The following is a 25188-nucleotide window of genomic DNA, read 5'->3' as shown; positions in this document are numbered from 1 at the left end:
CTCCTGTGTAGTATAATTATCTCCTGTACGGTCATCAGTCCACACCTTGAACCTGTCCCAGTCATTCAATATATAAGACACAATGTTCCTCCGGATATCAAGAGTGAGCCTGATATGGCCGTGCAATATGTAACAAAGAGAATGGAAAAGGTAGATGCCATCTCCGGGCATGGAAACCACTCGGTAAATGACAGTTCTTTGATCGATGGTGATCACCTCGATAGACATGTTAATGGGGGTACGGTTGGAACGATAAAGGAAATGGGTACCTGAACAATGTAAACTAAGTCTAAAATACCTACACAATAACTATAATCGTAATAAATGAACAATAAAACAGCAGAGAAGCCGTGGATTAAATAAAAAGGCTGTAGTTATCAGCAGGAAGACGTGAATCCCGTGGCGAAGCAAGGAAGGGAATGTAGAGACTGGAGCGACGGATGGCCTTATATAGGCAGCCAACAACGTGGGAGGTGTTGGGATGGGGGACCCAACGCCGCCTCACACGGTGACCGAGCTACAGGCTATGGACGATATATGTAAGTAAGTAGGATTCAGTTAGCGTTGGGAACCCGCACAAATTTCTTGAAGATGGGCCCATAAGTAACAAAGACTGTTGAAAAGTTCAATATCGCGGCCGACAGTGGCGTCATACCACTGAAATAAGTACCAAATTTCAGCCTTCTACCTACACAGGAATTTGGAGAATTAGTGACGTTGGAAAGTTCAATATGGTGGCTGACAGTGGCGTCATACCACCGAAATAAGTACGTACATTGGTTTCGGTTAGCGCAGGGAAGCCGCCTACCAAATTTCGTGAAGATGGGGCCATGAATAAGAAAGTTCAACATGGCGGATGTTGTTGACCGTTATGACCGTTACGCATAGAATTTCGAAATGAAACCTGCTTAACTTTTGTAAGTAAGCTGTAAGGAATGAGCCTGCCAAATCTCAGCCTTCTACCTACACGGGAAGTTTGAGAATTAGTGATGAGTCAGTGAGTGAGTCAGTGAGGGCTTTGCCTTTTATTAGTATAGATCTATATAGTTTCTGGTTACTTAAAACACCACAATTTCAAAGAACTTATTCCAATTAGGGAGCTATTGCCCCTAAAGGAAACAGTGTAACCTCCCTTGACTTGTATGCTGCACATCGTGATATGTAACCTAACATCTCGTTAGCCTTCCTGATTGTGTCTGTCTGCTGTCTGGATGTACTGTAGATAATGAGAAGTCCACTGTGACTCACAGGTCCTTCTCGTAAGAGGTACTTTCAAGTCTCAGGCCTCCCATTTTGTATTCTAACCTAACATTAGCGAGATAAGGAGAGAGAGGGACGTGCGCGGCGAGCGGGATAAGGAGAGAGAGAGAGAGACGCAGGAGTGAGCGAGCGAGCGAGCGAGTGAGATAAGGAGAGAGAGGGATGCGAGATAAGGAGAGAGAGAGACGCGGGAGCGGCGAGATAAGGAGAGAGAGGGACGCGGGAGCGAGCGAGATAAGGAGAGAGAGAGACGCGGGAGCAAGCGAGAGAGATAAGGAGAGAGGAGGGACGTGCGCGGCGAGCGAGAGAAGAACCATCAGCTCAGTTGTGATCACATGATGCTTAGCAGACAAAGTGTATCCATACTTCTCGTATTGCAAGACATCGCTCGTTTATCAAGTCAAAATTCATTAAAAAATGTAGCTCGTCTTGCAAAACACTCGTAAACCAAGTTACTTGCAAACCGAGGTTCCACTGTAATTCTAAAAAAAGTTCCCTTTACCATAAGCGTTTGCCTCCTGTGTTTGAGCCACTTCCATACTCACATACACACTAGCCCCTAAATTTCAACTTCTTTTAGTTTGATTGCTAACTCAGCGTTTCTCAACCTTTAAGTATTTGCAACCCGAGTTGTCATAACAGTTTTAATTGCGCCCCCCCAACATTTTTTTGAAATGTAGATGCATATTTTATTATACCTACTAAACTTTTATCCACATTTATCTAACTCTATATTTATTGTTCTAGTATCAGAATGTAGTTTAAGTTAATTTGTTTTGGTTTCAACAGATGTTTCTTTTATATTTTCGATTCTTGTTTTCTTTTTTTCACATCTTCGTGCCCCCCTTTTTGTTACTTCGCGCCCCCCTAGGGGGGCCCGTCCCACAGGTTGAGAACCACTGTGCTAACTTGCCAACCATTCTGAAAATGAAGATAAGTAATATTACATACACCTTTCTTGTTGTATGCTTTTCTTGCTCCTCATAGAATTCCAGCATACTGGTGAAACATGGCCTTCTCCATCTGAACTAACACTCCTGTTCTAGACGTCCTTCCTAATTTCTTCCATTAATAGCCATGATGCATGTTAACATTACTGGCCTGTGGTTACTCAGATCTCCCCAATCACCCCTCTCTAAACAACAGGATATTATTTGCTAAAACCCCCGTTATCAGGGAATTTTCCAGCATGCAGAGATTTTCAAAAAATATGTGTCAACAGTTTATATCTGCATTTACTATTTTACTTAAGCACTGCAGAAAAAATGATATCTGAGCCTGGTGATTTATTAGATGTTAGCCTGTTTAATCTAAGCAGCACTTCTCTCTCTACAACTTCCAACTCACTCAGTACCTCCTTAGTAAAAGTTATCGACATCTGTCCATCCATCCATTATCCAACCTGCTATATCCTAACTACAGGGTCACAGGGGTCTGCTGGAGCCAGTCCCAGCCAACACAGGGCACAAGGCAGGAAACCAACCCCGGGCAGGGCGCCAGCCCACCGCAGTATCGACATGTAAACTTTAGTAAAATGCAATTCTCGCCTTACCTTATGCTTGTCAATGAGATTTGTGACGAGGTCCTTTTCTCCTCCTACAGGGAGCTCTTCAGACAATTGTGGTTCAGCTCTGTACAGCCAGTCCATCAGGGCTTGTAATGCGTCTGTGAACCTCCCTGAAAACAGTAAGGCCTCCTCTAGCTTGTGTTGCCTGAAACAGACCAAAAAAACCCACCATAAGCTACAGAGCAGGTCCAAGTTGTAGCCTACATTGATGGATAAAAGGTCAAGGTCCACATGAGAACCTTGAATACCATGAGGACTGACTGAGGTCATTTATGTGAGGTAGAACGCCCAGAGGGGCCTGGGTGGTCTCGTGGCCTCAGAGCCCCTGCAGATTTTATTTTTCCTCCAGCTGTCTGGAGTTTTTTTTGTTTTTTTCTGTCCTCCCTGGCCATCGGACTTTACTTTTATTCTATGTTAATTTGTGTTCCCTTATTTTAATTCTTAGTTTGTCTTTTTTTCTCTTTCTCCATCATGTAAAGCACTTTGAGCTACATTATTTATATGAAAATGTGCTATAGAAATAAATGTTGTTGTTGTAGCCAACAACTTCAAGTGTGCCACTGTGATCTGTGAGGTTTATTGCAAACACATTCTTTAATTACAAATGGGTAATTGTGGCCATAAATAAATAAATAGAGCTGACACCACACAAAGCACTGACAGAGGGACTCTGACAGCGAGGTAAGAAGAAACAAGTGGAAGACGACAAGGGCAGGCCCGTGCTGATGTGCCTTGTTTGGAGGTGATCAATACATGGCCAGGGGTCACTGTCAGCTATTCAGATGTTTCCCAAAGTGACACTGCTATGTAAGCAACCTTTGCAGTAACCGTGTGCTATTTTCTTTTCATGCTACGCCAGAAAAAAAATTGTACCCGAGTTTATAAACTCGTATGTCGGGTACCTTGAACTGTAGACAAGACAATAAAAGTTCGGACAACTGCACTGAACCTCAGAGAACTCTTCCTTTTAGGATCATCGCTGTACCACTAGGGAAAGATATAATATGTGTGGATACCTCGGAAGACAGATGGGTGTCCCGCCAAGCATTGAGATGGATCCCAGGATGCCATAACGGAAGGATGGACTAAGTGTGGGTAATACCTGGCATGGAATGCCCAAAGGCTACAGGAATCAGTAAAAGAGGACGGCAGGGAGCAGTTCATCCCCCACTATGATAGGTGGCAGTGTCCCTCATATAGAGTCCCAGTTTGGACACCTGCAGGGAGTCTATTGGAGTCTGTTTAAAACGTCACGTCCAGTGCCATCAGGAACACAGCGTATGCGACCAAGTGACACTAAACAGAGCATCACATAAACAAAAGAAACACAATGGTAATGATATTAAATGTTACAAAAATATTTCAAGGACCCACGGAAACAGGATCTTTGTGTTGTTAAATTACAGAATACACAAAAACCAGAGCTAGAGAGGTGGCCCTCAGCTGACGGCATTCCTGCGTCATTCTGTCTATCACTTTTCTTTTAATTTGCCATTTTGTCCAGCTGTTTAAGTAACAAGTTCACACACACACACACACACACACACACACACACACACATACTTGTAAAGTCTACATAATGAGGACACATGACTGGATCATGATTTGTGGGGACAGCACATTCTGAAGACTGCTAGGTCTAGCCTGTTAAATTACATATATTAAAGCTTTATTCTAGGTATGCTGAGCATTTTAAATTCCCTAAATAAAATTCATGGACAAATTGACTTTTTACCGACTTATGAGGACATGTTCAGGTATTTATGTAAAGCTAGGACAATGGAATACACGCACAATCACTCAGAATCGACCACTGTATGGGGACAACTTGCATATTGGGGACACTGATTTACATATGCATTTTGTCAGATATAAACACACTATAGTAAATAATTGTTCCTTTACAGATATGTGAGCATGCTTTTTGATTTCTTAGAAATGTAAATTAAACATGCAGTTTAAAATTATCCTTTAAATTATAGGTAAAAATTTGTTCCAAATATCTGAAACCATTTCCCATAATTATTTTATTTTTCCTTTTGAATCTGTGCAAGATTATAGTTCAATTTACTTCTGACATTTTCATACAGTATGTATTTGTTATCTTATATTTTCTCAAACTTATGGCCTGGTTAATTTTATATAATTATATGGCTATTTAAGTACTGCCCACCACTCATGCCAGTGAAGTTGAAATAAAACAAAAAATTCCTTTGTCTCAACAGTTCTGTGATTATGCACACATCCAATGTGTTTGTTTGTACTTACTGCAAATTCAAATTATTGAACATTTATTCCATAGTAACATTTTTAATTCCTAATTCAGTTTATTTTTGCTGCCTTTCCTAACTTTATCAACTCTGAATAAACAAGGTACAAAATAGGCTTAAAAGTTTTCTTTCACTTTTACCACATGTATAATATCGTAATGACCAAACAGCCAAGTGTTCAGTAGCTCTAATAGAAAATGAAACTGCAGTCATCATTTTAAACCATAACAAAGTTATTGAAAAACCAATCGAAACTGTGAATCTAGAGAATACTACAAAAACACACTGTAATTAACTATGGAAAGGTGGCTCTGTTTTTAATTTCAATATCACATTTAATACGATTTCAGCACTATAGCCTCCATACCAATTCTAGATGTCAATTTTAATCCCATATTCTGTTCTTTTATTTTTTGCTTCACTAACATAAAATGATACACCTTCAGCCCATCCCACCAGGGTGAATTTCACAATTGTTTAAATTTCAAGGTCAAGGTAAATAGAAGAAAAGAATAAAGGATAGCTGTCCATAATATAAAGCTCACGTAAGATAACAAAATGAAATTTGTGAAAAACCATCTTTTACACCAATCAGTTACAACATTCATTAATTAAACCCTTCTTATTTGCAATGGTGATGGACAGGTTGACAGACGAGATTAGACAGGAGTCCTCATGGACTATGATGTTTGCTGATGACATTGCGGTCTGTAGTGATAGTAGGGAGCAGGATGAGGAGAGGACCTGGAGAGGTGGAGATATGAGAGGAGAGGAATGAAGGTCAGCAGGACCACCAAGACAGAATACATGTGTGTGAATGAGAGGGAGGTCAGTGGAATGGTGAGGATGACGGAGTAGAGTTGGTGAAGGTGGATGAGTTTAAATACTTGGGATCAACAGTACAGAGTAATGGGGAGTGTGGAAGAGAGGTTAAGAAGAGAGTGAAGGCAGATTCTCTGTCCCAGTCATCTATCCATCCCAACGTAGCCCTTGTCAGAGTTTCTCAGATCCTTACGCTTGCCCTCTTTTGCTGTTTCTACCACATCACCTTCAAGAACTGACTGTTCATTTGCTGCCTAGTGTATCACATCCCTTGATAATTTCTCCCATCCCTTCACCTCTCAGTAGCTTTAATAGCTTTTGATTGGTGTATTTGTTGAACAAGCACGTGCTATTAAATGAAGATTAAAAATCAAGTCAGTACTGTAAACAACCACCACTTTCAATTCAGTCATAATATTCAGACAATTAATTTGAAACTAAAAATAATATAATGCACTTTTTTTTTTTACTGTTTTCAAAAAATGATCACTCTCATTAATCTCATTGATTAAGCCACAAATTTGCACAAATAAATAAACCATGGCTCTGTCTGAAAAATCTCCCTATTTGAGAGATGTTTACTGAGGCCAAAAGAAACATTAGCACGATCATGTTATACTTGTGAAGCACTTCAATAGTGTGCGAATAAGAAATTAACTTAATTGTAGATTGCCAGATATTATTCAGTTCAACACCTGTTAGGTCTTTAGCAATTTTAAATGAAAATTTGAATACAATACTTGTTCTGAATGTAACATCTCCAATTCATTGACTATCATTAATCAACAAACAAACAAGCACAGCACAAGAGACACAAACCTGTCCATATTATTAATGTTTACACCTAGAATTTCTACTATGAATCAGCATTGAATTCTTTAAGAAATATTGCCCTCAGTGACGTCTGTTTTATGAATCTTAAACTCAAGTCCTCATCAAGAAGTTAATATAAAAGAAGCTTGAAGCTAACAAAACACAAAAATGCAGATGGCATTGTTGATCTTCTGGCATATAAAGGACCATTTTAAGCGTGGTCCATCAGGCCACATTGACACTTTGTGCAAATGTACAGCTATCTACTAAAACTTTTGACAGTTGATTTTCACAAAGCTCTGAAACAGGACATGGGAGAATATAAAACAAAAGATGCATCTTATTGCATTCACAACCCCCCACAAGTTGAGTTCAACTGAAATAAAGATTCATTCAACAGATAAACTGTAGTTAAATATAAACTGTGAATTTTATGCCACACAGAATTCTCTAGTTTTACACACAAAAGCTAAATCTACCTTATAAACTCTCTTGCCCTTGCCAACAACTGGACACCAGCACTGAACAGTTCTGTCCAAGACATTATTGACATTAGCAGTGGAATGTGTATGTTAAACAAAATAAAAGTCTTGGAGAACGTTTTAAATTTTATTTTATTAAATAAATCAGTCTCACAAAAAACACTACATAAACATCTTAACATATAAACTGAGGAAGCATGTTGTAAAACATTGAGTAAATTTAATTTACATTATTTACATTATTTGAGAGTTAGAAGAAATGATACCACTGTAATAAGACTGGTACATCAGATCAGAGGCTTGTACTGTATGCGAGTCTAACCAACATGTTCACAGTGATTTTCTTTACAAATGACAGGTAATCTGTTCAATGAATAAAATGAAAATGTCATACTAATTTATTTATATCTATATTAATATATTAGCTTTATATTTTAACATATGAGACAGATGAACCAGCCAGGAGGCCTGTATGGATAAGTAGCCTGGAGCGACTGGAATCCCTGCTGGGATAGATTGTATTCCCTTTACTAACTGGAAAGCCTTCATGGCTGAATGGTGCGCACATTCCGCCCAGGATGGTTGCTGCTTCACTTTCCGGTCAGGAGGACTTAAGGGAAGGATACAGGAGACTACCTCTCTGGGCTGTGTGCCCCTAGCACCAGGTGGTGACATCCATCTGTAGGGACTCCCACGTGTGCACTTGTAGGGCTGCCCAAGAATCGTAGTCCCGATTGGCAGCCCTGCTATGATTTTGGCAGCCGCCATGGAGAGCTACTCAGGAAGGACATACCTATTCTACAGACGGAACATCCTTACAGCAGTCAATATTATAGCAGAGATGCCCATCAGGTACTACAACTCCCAAGCAGTCCCATAGATGCACACATGGGATGGCCCTAAAGAGGGATGTATCCACTTGGGACTTCGGGGTAGCACACTGCATTGAGAGACAGACTCCTCCACCCTTCCACTAAGTCCTACTGACCTGGAATGGAAGCAGAAACTACCCTGGCCAGGGTGTGCCTCCATCCACACCATCCATCCATGAAGGCCTCCTGCCCAGATAATGGAACATCATCTATCCCAGTAAAGATTCAAATTACTCCAGGCTGCTCAAACATACAAGCCTCACCAATCAGGTAGGAGACCCACACCCATCCTGGCTGGGATGCTAGCCCATCTGCAGCATCTGTTACTTTTTGTGTATATATATATATATATATATATATATATATATATATATATATATAAATAATATATAAATATATATTATATATATATATATATAAATAATATATAAATATATATATAATATATATATATATATATATATATATATATATATATATATATATATATATATATATATATATATATATATATATATATATATATATATATATAAATAAAATAAAACTTTTTATAAATTAACCTTTTTTTAATGAGAAAAATAAAAATGCACCTTCATCCTGGCTAAGGTTCACTGTTACTACTTGGCTTTGAAGAATAGCCTTCCATGCATACAGTATTCCATTGTGAAACATCTCTACATTGACAACTCCAGTGTACTAATTATGAAAAAGTAATTAAAACATTAATCCAAAGCATCTAATTAAACGTTCATTTATCAATGTAAGCAAAAAAGCAACTGATGAATATTAAAATTACAATATTTACTGGCTTCTGTACACATTATATTTGAGTTACATCACCTCTTAGTAACAAATATTAAAACTGAGCACCAGACTCAAGTTCACAATATTCTTTCAGCCAGAACATTGCTCACATTATACTAAATATGCAATAAACATACATAACTGAACCTAAAACAATGTCATCATAACAAAGCCAAATCTAAGTGTAAAACAGCACGATGACCTTGAAGCTAATTTGTTTTGGAATTACCTCCCATTTCAGATATTTGACACTTGCTTGATCCAGAAATATTTAGATTTCACTATTTCAAGACATCTTAGCTTCAGCTGTAATTGCTCAAATATATTTGTAATTGATCTGAATTAATGAGTACTGCAATATTTGTAAACGTGTGATCAAATTGTATGTTATGAAGAAGCAATTTAATTTAAAATTAATGTGTACGGAATCAGTAAATATTGCAGGTTTTCTGTATTATAAGTTTGCAGTATGAAATAATTACTCTGATTCACTACTGGTAATTCTTTTAAATCAGTAACCCAACACCAGTGCTTTCTACCCTGAGTAAAGCTACCAAGGCCCAAGTCTCCTGGTGGCACCACACAAGTTAGAGTCACTGTCCTTGATTGAAATAGCCTGTAAATAACCGTGTGTATATCTTTATGTAAGTGCATATAAACGTATGAAATACAAATTATTAAAGAGCAAACAAGTAACTGGCTTTGTGGAACTGTTGCTTTCAAATACCATGAAAAGACCTAATGTAAACTGATTAAATTATTTCCCATAACTAAACTTTAAATGAACAGCATTGATAATGGAAACACTTGTTTTAAACCTTTCTCTTCAGTGAGGTAATTCGGTTTTTTATATAGAATTTCACACCCAGCCAATCTCTATTTTTGAGAGCTTGTGGTTCATTTTGGATGCAGGCCTCACACTCTCTCTTTCCTGGCACTTTACATATATTTATAAATTTGGCCAAATGTTTTTCCACTGCTCTTCTTTCTTCTTCTTTCCACATTGTCCTCTTCACTCGTTTACGACCTAAAAATTGCACCACAAAATTCCAATTAGCAGAACATAAACTTCTGTATAGCTTAGTTAAAAAAATAATCTTTATTGTAGCACTGATGTGTACTCACCTTGGCAAACACTGTTAACTTTTGTTTCCTGAACTTCGCCATGTGCTCGTTTCATCTGCTTTACTTGCATTTCTAAACACAACATAACCAATTATGTTACAAAATTTCAAGAATTATTTAACCTAATCAATTAAACAAAATTTTGTCAAATTATTTTAGAAATAGTTAGAAAGCCATAAACTTTAACACCAATGGATTTACAAAGTAAGGTAAAATGTACAATAGCTTACCTGCATCACCTTCATGATCACTCAATTCTTCCTCACTTTCTGATGTTTCATTTTCAATCACTACTTTTTCTACAGTAAAAAGATCTTTTAATAAAAGTCAAAGAAAAAAATAGGAGCTACTTTTAAATACATCACTATACACGATAGTCAAATACAAAACTGAACTTTGAATACTAAGAAGGAAAGTAAATGCTTACAAAAATAAAACTGGCTCAGGAATTCTGGTAGAGATGTCTACTAGTTAGGAATGTAATTATGAACATATTCATGTTTGAATAGTTTGGTATTTCTATCTATCTATCTAAATATTGTTCACTTCAAGTGGACCAGGGCCATTAGATTAGGTTAATTTCAGAGTATGTCTGTCTTTATTGAAAAAGTGGGTTTCTACAGTACACTAAATTATCAGCATGTGAGGCATACTTCAAAATCATACATTTTGGAACATTTTTGTATACCCAAAGTGGAGGTGGAAAGGAGGAGGTGCCCTTGTCATGTCAAACATGACACATCTGCCAAAATTCATAACTATTTTTACATTTACAGCTGTTGTCTTTGCTATGCAGTATGCCAAGTTTGGCTATGCATATGTATACACTAAGGCAGATAGAGAGAAAGAAAATGGTCATTACCAGTTGGATCAATGGTGATATCCTCCAGATTTTTTCCTTTAAACTCTCCAAGGCGCCCAGTTTCAAGAGCTAAGAGAATTTTGCTGATCTTAGCCAACTGCAAAGTGCCTTCTGGGAGACGATAGTATTGCCTGTGTACTCTAATGTCATGCCCAAGGAAATCAGCCAGTTGATCCAATTCTGTATCGTTCAAGTTAAGAACTTTTGACAGAGTTGCCACGTGTTTTCGGAGTTTGGTTGATGAAAGTGTTTTAGGACTTTTTGCTCCACATTCTTTGGCAAAAAGTCGAATACAATCAGATCCACGAAAATGAGATAGAGCCGAAGGTCTTGCAAACATATAGTTGTTGTCACATGGCACACCACATACTTCTCTTTTTTCTGCAAGCAACTTCATTGCTCTGTGCATTGCTGGGGACAGCAGTATAGGAACCTTCCTTCCACGCTTGCCTTTAATTTCAATTCTGATAAAGTGATGGCAAAGCTTTTGCTCTAGTTCTGAAAGAGCAAGAGCAACATCTCCATGCAAATCTGATACATCTCTTAACAAAAAGGTATTTAGAAGCATTCTGGAAACTTCTCCTTCTCTTCTGCGATTAAACAAAATAATTTGTGTTAAAGTGACTTTTGCAAGGTTTGCCCAGTTTCTTGCAGAGGCCTCAGCTAGAAGATTTTTGTAATTTTCTTCTTGTTTGTCATCAAGATACAAATGCATTTTTTTCACATCTTCGGTAAAAGGCAAAAGCTGAGGTGCATTCCACTTTGACTCTCTCAAACATCTTAGGGCTACAGATGAAATTAGCTCATTCCACTGGGTTTCATAAATTTTTGGAAGCTTTGAGCATTTTTTTCCATCATTTCATTTCCTTCTACCATTGCCTGGGCTTCCACTATATTGGCTATTTTCTGAAGGCTGTGGCCAAGCTTCAGTGCTAATGAAGGAGTTTTCATTGTGCCACTCTCCTGGTTGTACCCAGCAACACATTTCACTGCTGTTACTACATGTGGAAAGTTACATGGAATTATGAAGTCTCTCATATTTTGCAATGGTGTTATTTGTCTTGCACATAACAACAAACGACCAAGCTCTCTAAGCTTCTGACGAATGTATTCATTTTTAGATATGTCTGAACCGAGCCTGTTAAAGAGATGTCGTGCTATTTGTAAAATGCAGGGATCCTTCTTGACTACAAGTGAAATGTTGTCTTGTATCATTTCACTCATTAGCTTCCAAAGGCCACTGTCAACACCAGGAGGCACAGGTTCAGCAAATGCACACAAAGACTGGACCCTATTTTTCCAGGTTTTGGTTGGTCATGTTTTCTAAGCTTGCAATGTTTCATGTGTCGCCAAAGATTGTTTCTTAAAAAAAACCCTGACAATTTAAACAATGCATAAAATCGTTAGATGGCAAACAATTTCTAGGTTGTCTTCGAGGTACGAGCATTCCTTTCCCCATTTTTAAAACTTCCACATTGTGAGCAAAATTGCCTCTGTTTCGAAGAAGATCTATTTGAAGTCTTCTTTCTTTTGATTTTCTTGGAAACTGGAGAGCTTTAGCAACTTCAGTCTCATTGCGATGAATTTGTTCAATATGCCTGGCAATTTTTGCATAGGACTTACCACAGAAAAGGCAAAAATGTTTTTTGTCATATACTCTTCTTCCACAGTTTTTTACAGAAACTGCCTTTACAGATACTGGATCATATTCTTTAATTTCAGAGTCTGAAACACTGGAATCAGGTACAGTTCTATCACACGTGGAACATGACGCAGAGGATTTCTCATCTTTATCTATTTTGTCATTCATGTGTGCTGATAAGCAGTCACTACTGCAGTCTGGACTACTCTCTTCTGATGACTTAGGAATGTAGTCATCATCGCTGTGGTTCATACTGGAATCTGATGACTCAGAACAGTTTTGAAGCATCTCCTCGCTCACCTATTAAAAACATAAGAAAGCCATCTAGAAACAAATCCCTATACTGCATACTGATTAACAGGTGTTGAAAACTACATTATTTGATTAATGATTGCTTTGTTTTATATTTATTATTAATAATGTATATACATGAGCAATTGCTTAATATTTCAAAACCCACTATCAAATACTCACTGTTATTTTTATAGTGAAAATATTGAATTATAAAGTTTATGCCATTGAGGTATAACTTACAATAACACTGTCAGAGCGCTTAAGTTTTGGCACAGTACAGTCAAGCTCTCTCTTTTCTAAAGAAACTGGTTCAGTGTCAGATCCACTGTTGTCTTCAGTCTGTAAAAATATAATTGGGTGTCATATTCGTTTGACACACATTACGATGTGTTAGTATTATTACTGTTGTTATTAGCAATAGTAGCAATATTCCTACTATTGCTATCATTGTTGCTTTTTACTTTTACACTTTGCAAAGGCCAGTTACAATCAAATACTTTCTGCTCAAATAAGTGTTAAGTGTCGTTATAGGCAATTACAGGGATAACAGAATACCAGATTTTACATTATGCTGTACATAATGTAAATTAAATGAGATTATGCTTAATACATTTTTCAGGCCAAATCTTGAATATTGAATATGGAGACAAGACAACAGTTCATTAGGTCTTAAGAATAAGTGCAACACATACAGGAGAGTCAACTTTTCTTCATTAACTATAATTATTAGAACTAGCATTTATAGCAGTTGATTTTTATTATGGCGACCTAAATGAATTTGAGTGAGGTAGAAGTACTGAAGCACCACCAACAATCCTAGTGAGAACTTGCATATACTTCAGTTCACATTCACTGTGGGGACATAGAGTAAGGGGTGAGCAGGAGTTAATCTATCTTTTATGTAGCTATACTTGTGGGGTCTGACACATATTTCAGGTCACAAACACTGTGTGGACCTAAACTAAGTGGGTGGACAGTGGCACAAGAAACCCCATCATCACTAACTAACCTAGTGGGGACTCACACACATTTCAAGTCACAACCATTGTGTGGACCTAAAGCAAGTGGGGGATGGTAGCACAAGTAACCCCATCTTCAATAACTGCCCTTATGGGGACTTTCACACATTCCAGGTCATTTTCATTAAGGGGACCTCAGTGAAGTAAAAGATATTTTAGGATTTAAAACACAAGACGCTGTCCTTGTGGGAACTCACACACATTCCATGTCACAAACACTGTGTGGACCTAAACTAAGTGGGTAGACAGTGGCACAAGAAACCCCATCATCACTAAGTAACCTAGTGGGGACTCACACACATTTCAAATCACGACCATTGTGTGGACCTAAAGCAAGTGGGGGATGGTAGAACAAGTAACCCCATCTTCAATAACTGCCCTTATGGGGACTCTCACACATTCCAGGTCATTTTCATTAAGGGGACCTCAGTGAAGTAAAAAGATATTTTAGGATTTAAAACACAAGACGCTGTCCTTGTGGGAACTCACACACATTTCATGTCACAAACACTGTGTGGACCTAAACTAAGTGGGTAGACAGTGGCACAAGAAACCCCATCATCACTAAGTAACCTAGTGGGGACTCACACACATTTCAAATCACGACCATTGTGTGGACCTAAAGCAAGTGGGGGATGGTAGCACAAGTAACCCCATCTTCAATAACTGCCCTTATGGGGACTCTCACACATTCCAGGTCATTTTCATTAAGGGGACCTCAGTGAAGTAAAAAGATATTTTAGGATTTAAAACACAAGACGCTGTCCTTGTGGGAACTCACACACATTTCATGTCACAAACACTGTGTGGACCTAAACTAAGTGGGTAGACAGTGGCACAAGAAACCCCATCATCACTAAGTAACCTAGTGGGGACTCACACACATTTCAAGTCACAACCATTGTGTGGACCTAAAGCAAGTGGGGATGGTAGCACAAGTAACCCCATCTTCAATAACTGCCCTTATGGGGACTCTAATACATTCCAGGTCATTTTCATTAAGGGGACCTCAGTGAAGTAAAAAGATATTTTAGGATTTAAAACACAAGACGCTGTCCTTGTGGGAACTCACACACATTCCATGTCACAAACACTGTGTGGACCTAAACTAAGTGGGTAGACAGTGGCACAAGAAACCCCATCATCACTAAGTAACCTAGTGGGGACTCACACACATTTCAAGTCACAACAATTGTGTAGACCTAAAGCAAGTGGGGGATGGTAGCACAAGTAACCCCATCTTCACTAACTGCCCTTATGGGGACTCTCACACATACTTCAGGTCATTTTCATTAGGGGGACCTCAGTGAAGTAGGGTGGGCAGTAAGAAATGCATAACAATGACACAGTTCCTGTGAGGATTCAGATATATTTCAGATCACTCTCATCATGTGAACATAAAGCAAGTGAGGAATGTAGTTAACTGATCTTATGTGTAATGACTATATAATTTTTAAACAAAACAGCTTTGTGAAATAAACTGTAGCAGATTAAAATTTAAAAGCAAAATAAGACATCTTGCCATTAAAAGATATATACTGTGTATTTCTAGTTATATTTGCAAATTAAGTAAAAAAAAACTGTACCTGCTCATTAGTAATAACTGCTTCTTTCTCTTGAGGTTCAGAAGTCTTTTCAGCTAAGCTATGACTGAGGGTCTTCTCTCTTCCATCAGGGTTCTGAGAAGGCAAAAATAATTAAATGATTAGTGAAAAAAATGGATAATATATAACATTTTACCATTAAGTGATGTAAAGTATTTGTCTAATAATAAACGTTTAAGGCTATAAAGAATTGTACCTGTTCATCAATAGCAAGAGTGCCTTTTACTTGTGCCAGTGTAGGCTGTTGAGCCAAGATCTGGCTTTGGGCAACATCCCTTTCCCCAGTGCCCTAAAAACAGAATATTGATCAAATGCATAATAAAGGCAGGTATGCTGTTATCACTTTCCAGTCTTACATGCAATAATAATACTTCTAATACTAAAATGAACTTACTGGTTTCCCACTTGATGAAAGATGTTAAAACCTTTGTTGGATTTTTAAAATATATTTTGTCATAAATACTGTATGAATGCCCAAAGTAAACCTTTGATAGGACTTGACCGTTCCTTATAATACCTAATTCTCATTCAAAGATACTGTGATTCAAAAATTGCACTCTGAATCAGCAGTAGTCACATTTCTATATGCACTATATGGTATGTACATGAAATGTTATTTCATATGGGTTAATTTATATTTTACATAATCCAAAAAGTAGCCTATTACAATGAATATGTTTAACTTCAAAAAAGCCTAAATTGTTCATATAAAAATTAAGTAACTTTTCAGTTACTTGAATAGTTTCTGGGTTTCTAGGTCTTGTAGATGGTTGTACATTTTGCATGATTTACATGATATCACAAAACGATAGCCATACTTTTTCTTCCTCTTTAAACAACATTTATTCTTTTGGTGTGTGCACTTAATTTTTCTCTCTGTCACATGTTTCATTCAGAATTGTTTATGTGCTACAAAAGTTGGAAACAAGTTTCACTAAGTCATACACTGTGTATGTTTTCTGAAAATTTATAGTGCAAATATCAAAATTATGCTAATGAATACTAATATGTTCTTGTTTAGGAAAATCTTTACAATGAGTCTGCAATTAACGATTTTACCATATATTTATTCTTTCCTCTCTTAGTTTCCTATAATTAAGTGTACACCATCCATTTTCATACCTTTAATTGAAATTGTGGCACTATATTTGTGTTTCTTAAATTTATTATCATATAAAAATATATTTCCACTTCCAATCACACAGCTTTATTATCTAAAAATAGTGCAATAAAGTATATAGACTCAGGCAATGTAACAAATTGCAATGCATGTATACTGTGTACTATTGGTACTTCTTTAATAATATCTTAATTCAGTTTTTCCCAAACTCGGCCCTGGGGACCCCCTGTGACTGCAGGTTTTGTTCCAACCACACTCCTAATAAGTGATAACACTGAGCTCATTTAATTAGCTGGTATTTTTTTTTTTATTCGACATTTGAAAAGCAAAGCAGCATGATTTTTACATTTAAAAATATTTCTGCTTTTATGATATATTTAAATGCTTAACTCTCTTTTGTTGATTTCATTATACTTTGCCCTTTATCTGTGCAGTTTTTCCTCCTTCGTTGTATCTTAATAATGACAATTTAAAATGAGCAGAGCAGACACCCAGGCAAACAACACGGAATAATCAAAGGCTGCAACTACTTTAAAGTCAGACCTACTAATTAGTATAATTATTAAATAGTGGATAAATAAAACAATTAGAACACCTGGAAAAGTAGAATGAAAATCACGATGAAAACACTGTTAAAAAGAAAAAAAATACATTATTCCTATATAACTGCTTGGTACATTTTAATATTTTTTTTTAGCAAACTTATTTTTCTAATTTCTGTATTGTTCCCTAAACACAGAACTTGGGAAATATCAGTTCACTTAATTAGTCCAGGAGTTTAATTAAAACAGAAGCTGCAGCCACGGGGTCCCCAGGACCGAGTTTGGGAAAAACTGTCTTAATTTATTAAAATAAAATGCCTGTATAGATTAATAATGTAGATTTAGTTACCTTGTCATTTGTCTGTAATGGTGATGACACAATAGTGGCTTTTTCTTTTCCCTGCATACAAACACAAAAATAATTACTTCACAGGTGACAACAACCTAAACTAATCCTAAATACATAAATAAAGACTACAGTTCTTACCTGTTTTCTCCAAGGCCATGGTCCATCTCCATAGCTGTATGTGATTTCTTCACCAGGAAGAATATCTCTTAAAGCAAACAGGCAGAGGTGTGGCATTCCATCTACTGCCAGTTTCTTGATTTTGCAGTTTGGACTTTTGTGGTTGTCATTTATCATTCTTCCAACAGAGCCATCATCTTTGGCTCCATCAATGCTGTAACAGCAGTGCAGTTTAAATACATACATAAAGATTACACACAGCCAATTTGCCTCATGTATTAGAATGAGTAGTGTTCCGTGGAAATAATCGTGTAGCACATCTGGGTCTGAGCCTGAGAGGGCAAGCTCCTCACTTACGTGGAAAGGACTACCTTGAGAAACTGACATAAAAGCAGCTCCGCGATCGCTATGTTGCAGACAGAGCACTTGAAGCACTTCAGACACGTTTCCAGGCTGCTACAGTCCATCTGCCCGAGTGTGCGGCCGCTACCGTGTCTCACAGGGCAGGTGGACAGTGGGCATATGAACTGCCTCTAAGGCAGAGAAGGGCGGACAGAGAGTCGAAGCAGGTGGCTGATTCCATTAAATAAAGTGCTTACTAACTGCGGTGTCTGAGAACGCGGATCTCGGAGCTGCTTCTCCAGGAGTCCCGCCACTTCAGACAGCATATCTGCATTACACGTACGCGATCAGGTCATTATTATACCGGTTTTTTTATGTTAAAGCAAATTTGTTGTATATATCATAAAGTATTTTATTAAGCATTTATTTTTTATTCGGAGACAGGGAAACCTGATTATACTGTCTGGTAGTATTACTTTTTTCTGCCGTTTACTTTCATTCTGACGTTTTGTTAACTATTGCAATATTAACTTCGGAACAGACCGTAGTACACTTTCACCATAAATTTGAAAAATAAATACAGCTCACCACCAGCTTTTCCTATTCCATTTAAAGTCGAAAAGAAAGACAGCAGCGGCAGGATGGTACACTCGCCTCCTCCTCTCGCTTTCAGCTCCGTTTATTAGTTGACCGCGGTACTCGGCCACAAAGTCACCCTTTTCCAATGCATCCACCGCAAAAACTCCACGTCCTGCGAACGACCGAGTATGTGAAACGTACTTCGCTAATATAAATGCGATGTTAATAATTTAAGAAAATAAATTGGTTATAAACAACTTACCTTTCTCTGAACTGATACATTTAATTTCCAAACCGCATTTGTCCGAAGATGACCTCACATACCGAATAGCCTCGCTTTCCGGATTTATTCGTTGTCTTCTCATTTTCAACATATGTCTCTCTCTCTCTTTCTCTATGTATATATACACATATATGTACACATATACATGTAAACTCCCGAATATAAACACGCATAATTTGTGTTTTAAAATTAAATGCATAATAAAGCTGGCATATAAAAATAGTCAAGCAGGGTCTTCTTAAAAACCAACAAACACAACATACCCTGACAAACTTTTATTCAAACAAAGCTTTAAATAGATAAAAACGTCATCTTCATTGGCTAATAATAATAATAACAACGATTAACTACTTACTCTAGCATAACATTTATTAAAACACTGTTTACCTTTTTTAACAGTTTGTGATTTATCCTTTCGGGCTTTCAATCTTTCCTCCATATGCACGCACCTAATGGGAACATCCGGTGTTGCTGCCATGTGACCAAAAGTGTGCTTAACCCTGCAGTACTGCAAAGTGTCTGTAGGGGGTTTTAAAAACTGTGAGCATCCAGCCCCAAAACACACTGCAGTACCGCAAAGTGTCTGTAGGGGGTTTTACACACTGTGAGCATCCAGCGCAAAACACACACACAAATTTTACTCATTGAAATATGAATTTTGGGGTCATGGTAGATTTTGATGGTACACACCTTAGGAAGCAATTTTGCATTAATTATAATGGGCAGAATTATGGGGACCTCATTTTGGTCCCCACTTGGTCAGAGGTCCTCACTGTGTTGGTGTGCAGTCAGGCGTATGTCCCCATTCAGATAGCAATGCAAACACACACACACACACACACACACACACACACACACACACACACTTTATATCTGATTATATTCTGTCAGGCCAGCCACCTCTCCTGCACTTACAGCTGCCTCTTTGGTCACAACGGCCGATTCAGGTTTATTACAGACTAGCAGCAGCCCCTGGCATTGCCCAGATTAAGTCATTTTAAGGCTGAACTATTTTACTTCTATTTGGTGATAGAAGACACAAAATGAATTTAGTTTATTTTACAAAATTAATTGAATTTATTTTAGTGCCCAAAATCCAGGAAAAGGCACTGCCCTCAAAACTCATTGTAGGAAAAAGGAAAATTTTGAGCTCCAAAGTAGTCAGTTCTGACAAAGTGAGCCATGAGTGCAACATTTTGTTGAGATTGGGCCAAGTGAGTGGAACTGTATAAAGACAGACAGACAGACACATCACACACTCTGAGCTTTATGTATAAGATGGACATAAAGCTCCTCACACCTTTCCATTGACTTTCCGCTGATTGTGTCCCACGTGTCCCTCAGCTCAGCCAACATGTCCTCCAGCTGCTGCTTATCTGCGGGACACTGAGATTTCTCTCTCAAAGACCTCCCGCTCTTCAAGGTGGCCTCGTAGACGGGCCTCTTGGATCTCAGCAGTTTCTGAAATTCCTGAGAAAGCAAACATACAAATGTTAGTGGGAAGTAAAACGTGTTCACGCACCAACATAACGAGCTGTAAAAAGCAACAATATTTCAAAATCGACGTGAGCCACGTAGCCCACCTCTGTGTTCAGAGCTTCATTTTAAGCTCTCGGTGGACCTCTGTGTCCCCAAATCAGATTTCAGTGATACTGACCCTATGGAGTTGAAGCTCAACAGAACTCCGAGCAGGTTGGCCATTCTCATTTTATAAAGGGCTTTCTTAGAAATCAGGACGTGGATATTCAAGTGTGATTTGCATTTTATAACACTAATGCTAGTCCACAGAATCCAATATGCGTTCGACCCTCATATTTACGCTCATTCGAGTCTGTGGCTTGGTAAGTCTTGTAAAGCAGGGGTGTGCAGCATCAGTCCTGGGGGGCCGCAGTGGCTGCAGGTTTTTGATCCAACCTGATTTCATAATGACTTATTGCTAATGAAGCATTTATTGCTGAAATGACATTTTGATGCTTCATTTTAGTGGTCTCCCTTGTGGAATTGTGCCACATGGCCGTAGTGCCGTGACTGACGCTCCCTCACAATGCAGGTCATGTGCCTCATTCAGGACTCCATGAGCGACACAAAGTCAAACCAGCGGTACTCAGGGAATCTCTGAAGAGACAACAGTAATAAAGGAGTCCAGTCTTCATCTCAGGTCACTGGATAGCGTCCATGTCTCACAACCACATACAAGACAGGAAGCACCAGGACTCTAAAGACTTGGACCTTCGTCCTTTTGTAGATATCAGGAGCGCCACACACCCCTTTCTAGTGACCTCATGACCCCCCCATGCTCTCCCAATCCGTCTACTGACTTCATAGGAAGGGTCACCAGAGACATGGATGTCACCACCGAGGAGGTCGACACTCTCTGTGCAGACAGACACACTGCTGATGGCCGTGCAGAAGAGGTCATTAAGGGCCTGGACTTTGGTTTTTATCAGGACACTCACAAGCCCAGACACTCGGACTCCTCTCTCAGTCTCTCGAGCGCCCTGATCAGAGCCTCCATTGACTCCACGAAGATCACAGCATCGTCAGTAAAGTCGAGATCTGTGAATCTTTCTTCACCAACAGATGCCCCACAGCCACTGGAAACCCACAACCCTGCCCAACACCCAGTCCATACAAGCATTGAACAGAGTAGGAGCAGAACACACCGCTGACGAACCCCAGAATCAACTGGGAAAAACACAGAGGTCCTGTCTCCACTCTGCACAGCACTCACAGTACCAGTGTACAGGCCGGCCATGATGTCCAGCAACCTCGAGGGGATCCCGGCGAACCCTCAGGATGTCCCACAGGGCGGCTCGATCAGCTGAGTCGAACACTTTGTGAAAATCGACAAAGGCTGCAAAGAAACTCTGCCGATATCCGCGTTTGTGCTCCAAGAGACCCCTCAGTGCCAGGATGCCGTCGATGGTGGACTTCTTAGGCGTGTGGGGGCTGGCCTGGGTGGTCTCATGGCCTTGGAACCCCTGCAGATTTTGTTTTTTTTCTTCAGCCCCTAGAGTTTTTTTTTTGTTTTTTCTGTCCTCTTACTTTACTGTTTGTTACTTTGTGTTGCCTAATCTTACTTTTTATATTTTGTAGTTTTTCTCTTTCTTCATCCTGTAAAACACTTTGAACTCCATCATTTGTACGAAAACGTGCTCTAGAAATAAATGTAGTTGTTGTAAAACAGACAGCTCCGGCCGCTGCTAGGTGAGTAAGTGATCGCGGACAATCATGGACTTACATTTTTGTTTGCCAGGTTTGTGAATATTAGTAATGGCTCTACATTTCCAATGACTTTAAAAAAACAGAAATAAAAGTGGGCACTAATTTGTATCCAGGATTAAATGTAACAAAGTCCCCCTCCCTCCTTTTGAGTCTCGGCCCCCCACGTCCCCCGATTTGCATCACTGGTTTGCCCAGCTCTATTTTCCCCTTTGTTTTCAGTGATTTTGCCCGACATGTTGCTTTACCGCCACCTTTCCCATAAAACACCACAACTGGATCTGCGGCTCACCTTTTGCTCTGACAGCTGCTGCTTGATTTCCTCGTGTGAGACGGAGATTTCCTTGTGAGTGTCGAGCGTCTGTTCCACTTCCACCATCCAGTCAGCGAGAAGACGCCACGATTCGCTAAACTGCAAGAGAAGAGCACATGGGCTGCTGAGAAGGACCAGGAAACCTCGACGTGTGACGTCCCCTGGTTGTGTTGAAGCTCCTCATGAGCTCCCCCTGGGCCGGCTGCCATTTTGATCCCTGGATACCTGTTTGGCTTGCTTCTTTGCGTCTTCCAAGGATTTCCCCCTCTCATTTAGTCGCTGATTTAATTTTCTCCAGCGGTCCTGGACGGTCACCATGAGGTTCTGCACCACGGTACAGTCCTGCTTCTTGCTGTACTCTTTAAGGCGTGACGCTAAGGCCTCCATGGCGGAGATCTTTTCACTGTAGGCATTGACTTCCGTTACCAAGAGCTGAAAAAAAAGAGCAGGAAAAGTGGGATGAAGGTCGAAAGTATCTCATTAACAAATAAATGATCTTCATTTCAAATCTGAGAAAAGAGTTGATAACATACAAAATAGAAAGCTGCATGTCCCTGACTGGCGCGACTTTCTTAGCTACTTGCTGGCAATGTCAAGAAAAACAGTTTGCACTAAAGGATCAGAATTAAGGCCCGGAGGTCTGCAAAAATCCAACCACACTGAAAAGTTCATTAAAAAAAATCAGAGAAGGAACAAATTTAGCATTTATTAGTCAGAAAGGGGGTGTGTGGTGGGTGCAGAATATGGCAGACGGCAGCCGGTCGGACTGCTTTGAGTCATTCTGTTAAATTGTGATCTTATTTATGTCTCACACAGAAACGTATATCTAGAAGAATAATTATAATGATCATCGTTATGTAAGTGATAGCAAAAATAAAATATGTTTTTTTATTATAAAATATATGTATAAAATCTTACATTATTCTAAAAACTGTAAGATATTCCCACTCAATGAATAAACACATCAAGGCTTCATTCTGTCCTTTCCTTACGCCTTATGATGTGCATTTATGTCATCACTAGCTGGCCCGGTCCAGTCGCGGCAGAAATCTGAGCGCATGGAGGTCATCTGATCAGTCGGCAATACCCGCGACGAAGGCCGTCATCCATTCTCGTGGCCATTCCAAGTCTTTTGTCATGTTTACTAATTACCGGATATACTCGCGTTTAAGTTCTACCGCGGATAAGTCAGGACTTGACTTTAAGGTAAAATTTCCTGTATTTTATAATGTCGGTCGTATAAGTCGAATGCGGATAAACTCACGCTATTGGTCGAAGAGATTATGATATGCTAACGCCCGCCCACCTGAGAGAGTAGCCACGGAGCACACAGCCTTTTTTTTCTATGTGGGTGCGCCAATGCGCTGTATCAGCGTGTGCTCCTAACCTCTCTCTGTCTCTACTGTGCCTACGTGACCACACGGTAATACCCAAACTATTCTGAGGTGACGTTTGCATTGATTTGTGTATCTCACTTACTCACACACCTTTATCGTAAGAGCAGCCCTTATCTATAATGGAGCGTTCAATCAGAAGAAAATATGAAGCTGGTTTTAAATTAAACGTCGTCGAAGTGGTGAAAGAAATTGGTAACTGCGCTGCTGTAACAAAATCCGATGTGTCTGAGAAACTGATGTGAGATTGGAGGAGGCAAGAAGATGTCAAAAAAAAATAAAAATAAATTAAGTGTCGCACTTTTGAACTGGCGTACAAGTCGGGGTCTGATTTTATGATCAATTTTTATATACGTGAGTATATACGATAAAAGCATTGCATTTTTCATTCCAACAGGTGGCGCATACAAACAACATTATAGCCTGATGAAAGCACCTTTACATATATAAAAAATGGTTGGAAATAAAAAAAAATGACTGATAGAATGAAATACTCATTCTATTTCAGACCATTGACTGTTAAACAGAAGGACATGGCAGATGGGCCGAGGGCGGGGGTCTCAAACTGGTGTTCTTTGAGGCCAGTGTGTCCAATGTAAATGAATTTGTTATTTATTTACGGGAGTCATTTCTGCTTTCATTTTGCTACATTAGTGAGGGCAGATCAGATCGTTTAACAGACTCAAGTAAGATGAGTACTCACTCTTTCATGGTTGTTGTTTTTTTTTTTATTTCCTATATTTTGTTTCTTAATTGAGTTATAGGGTCCGTTTGTTGTCTCAGTTACTGTATGTGCCATTTTTTTTTTCTTTTTTTAAATTTTATGAATTTTATTGTAATCCTTCCATACAAATCGATCAATTTTTACAAAAAATAGGACTGAGAACAAGTTGCCCCCCCACCCCTGAGCGAAAGCATGGCCAACGGGGTAAAGCTTAAGGCTTATAAGCAAACCTAAATTGAGGAGTTTAATAGGCCAATAGAGAGGAATGGAGAAGAAAAAGAAATGCGGAGAGAATTGCTTCCTCTGTGCTTTAAGAGCTCATTCTAAAATATTACTGATTAGATCCTGCCAGGTTTTGAAAAAACTTCTGTACAGATCCTGTAACTGAATATTTGTTTTTTTCCAATTTCAAATAGTATAAAACACCTATAATTTTATGGGTGTTCACATTGGGAATGGATGCAAATACATTTTGTATGAATTCCTTATCATCGACATTAGGTGCATACAGTATATAGGATTCTCAAGAGCAGTGATGCACCATCTGTTGGAATCCAATATGCACTGCAGTTTATTTTTATGGTCATTCCAATGGCTGATACATTGTAAAGGTTAACCCTAAATGTGCCCAACTGAATGTAACCACTGGACAGGCAGAAATCGGCTGGCATACACTGTAACTGCACTGGACGTAGGCTTCACAGAGCCGCTAAGGCCACTCTGGGATGTTTTTTCGAGTTCCTTTTTATTGTTAATTATCATAA

General features: G+C 38.8%; 2 protein-coding genes across 2 annotated transcripts in view; both read right to left on the bottom strand.

The window, feature by feature from the left end:
• The window catches only part of macf1b (microtubule actin crosslinking factor 1b), a 120292-nt gene that overhangs the window by 32571 nt on the left and 62533 nt on the right, over positions 1-25188 (bottom strand). The window contains exons 23-26 of the mRNA XM_039737570.1: positions 22532-22738; positions 22286-22405; positions 20072-20241; positions 2813-2972 (exon numbers count right to left, since the gene is read on the bottom strand). Of these exons, the coding sequence (XP_039593504.1) occupies positions 2813-2972; positions 20072-20241; positions 22286-22405; positions 22532-22738 (657 nt within the window). The remainder of the gene's footprint in view (positions 1-2812; positions 2973-20071; positions 20242-22285; positions 22406-22531; positions 22739-25188) is intronic.
• Positions 8965-19383, bottom strand: LOC120515934 (histone-lysine N-methyltransferase SETD5-like). The gene is made up of 11 exons (XM_039737322.1): positions 18751-19383; positions 18498-18660; positions 17589-17781; positions 17451-17501; positions 15636-15728; positions 15422-15514; positions 13057-13155; positions 12675-12822; positions 10249-10317; positions 10019-10090; positions 8965-9920 (listed from the first exon to the last, which is right to left on the bottom strand). The coding sequence occupies exons 1-11, from the start codon at positions 18968-18970 to the stop codon at positions 9706-9708; spliced, it is 1416 nt and encodes a 471-aa protein (XP_039593256.1). The 5' UTR covers positions 18971-19383; the 3' UTR covers positions 8965-9705.

The sequence above is a fragment of the Polypterus senegalus genome, chromosome 15 (genome assembly GCF_016835505.1).
Source record: "Polypterus senegalus isolate Bchr_013 chromosome 15, ASM1683550v1, whole genome shotgun sequence".
NCBI lineage: Eukaryota > Metazoa > Chordata > Cladistia > Polypteriformes > Polypteridae > Polypterus > Polypterus senegalus.
This window is presented reverse-complemented; position numbering and strand designations above follow the sequence as displayed.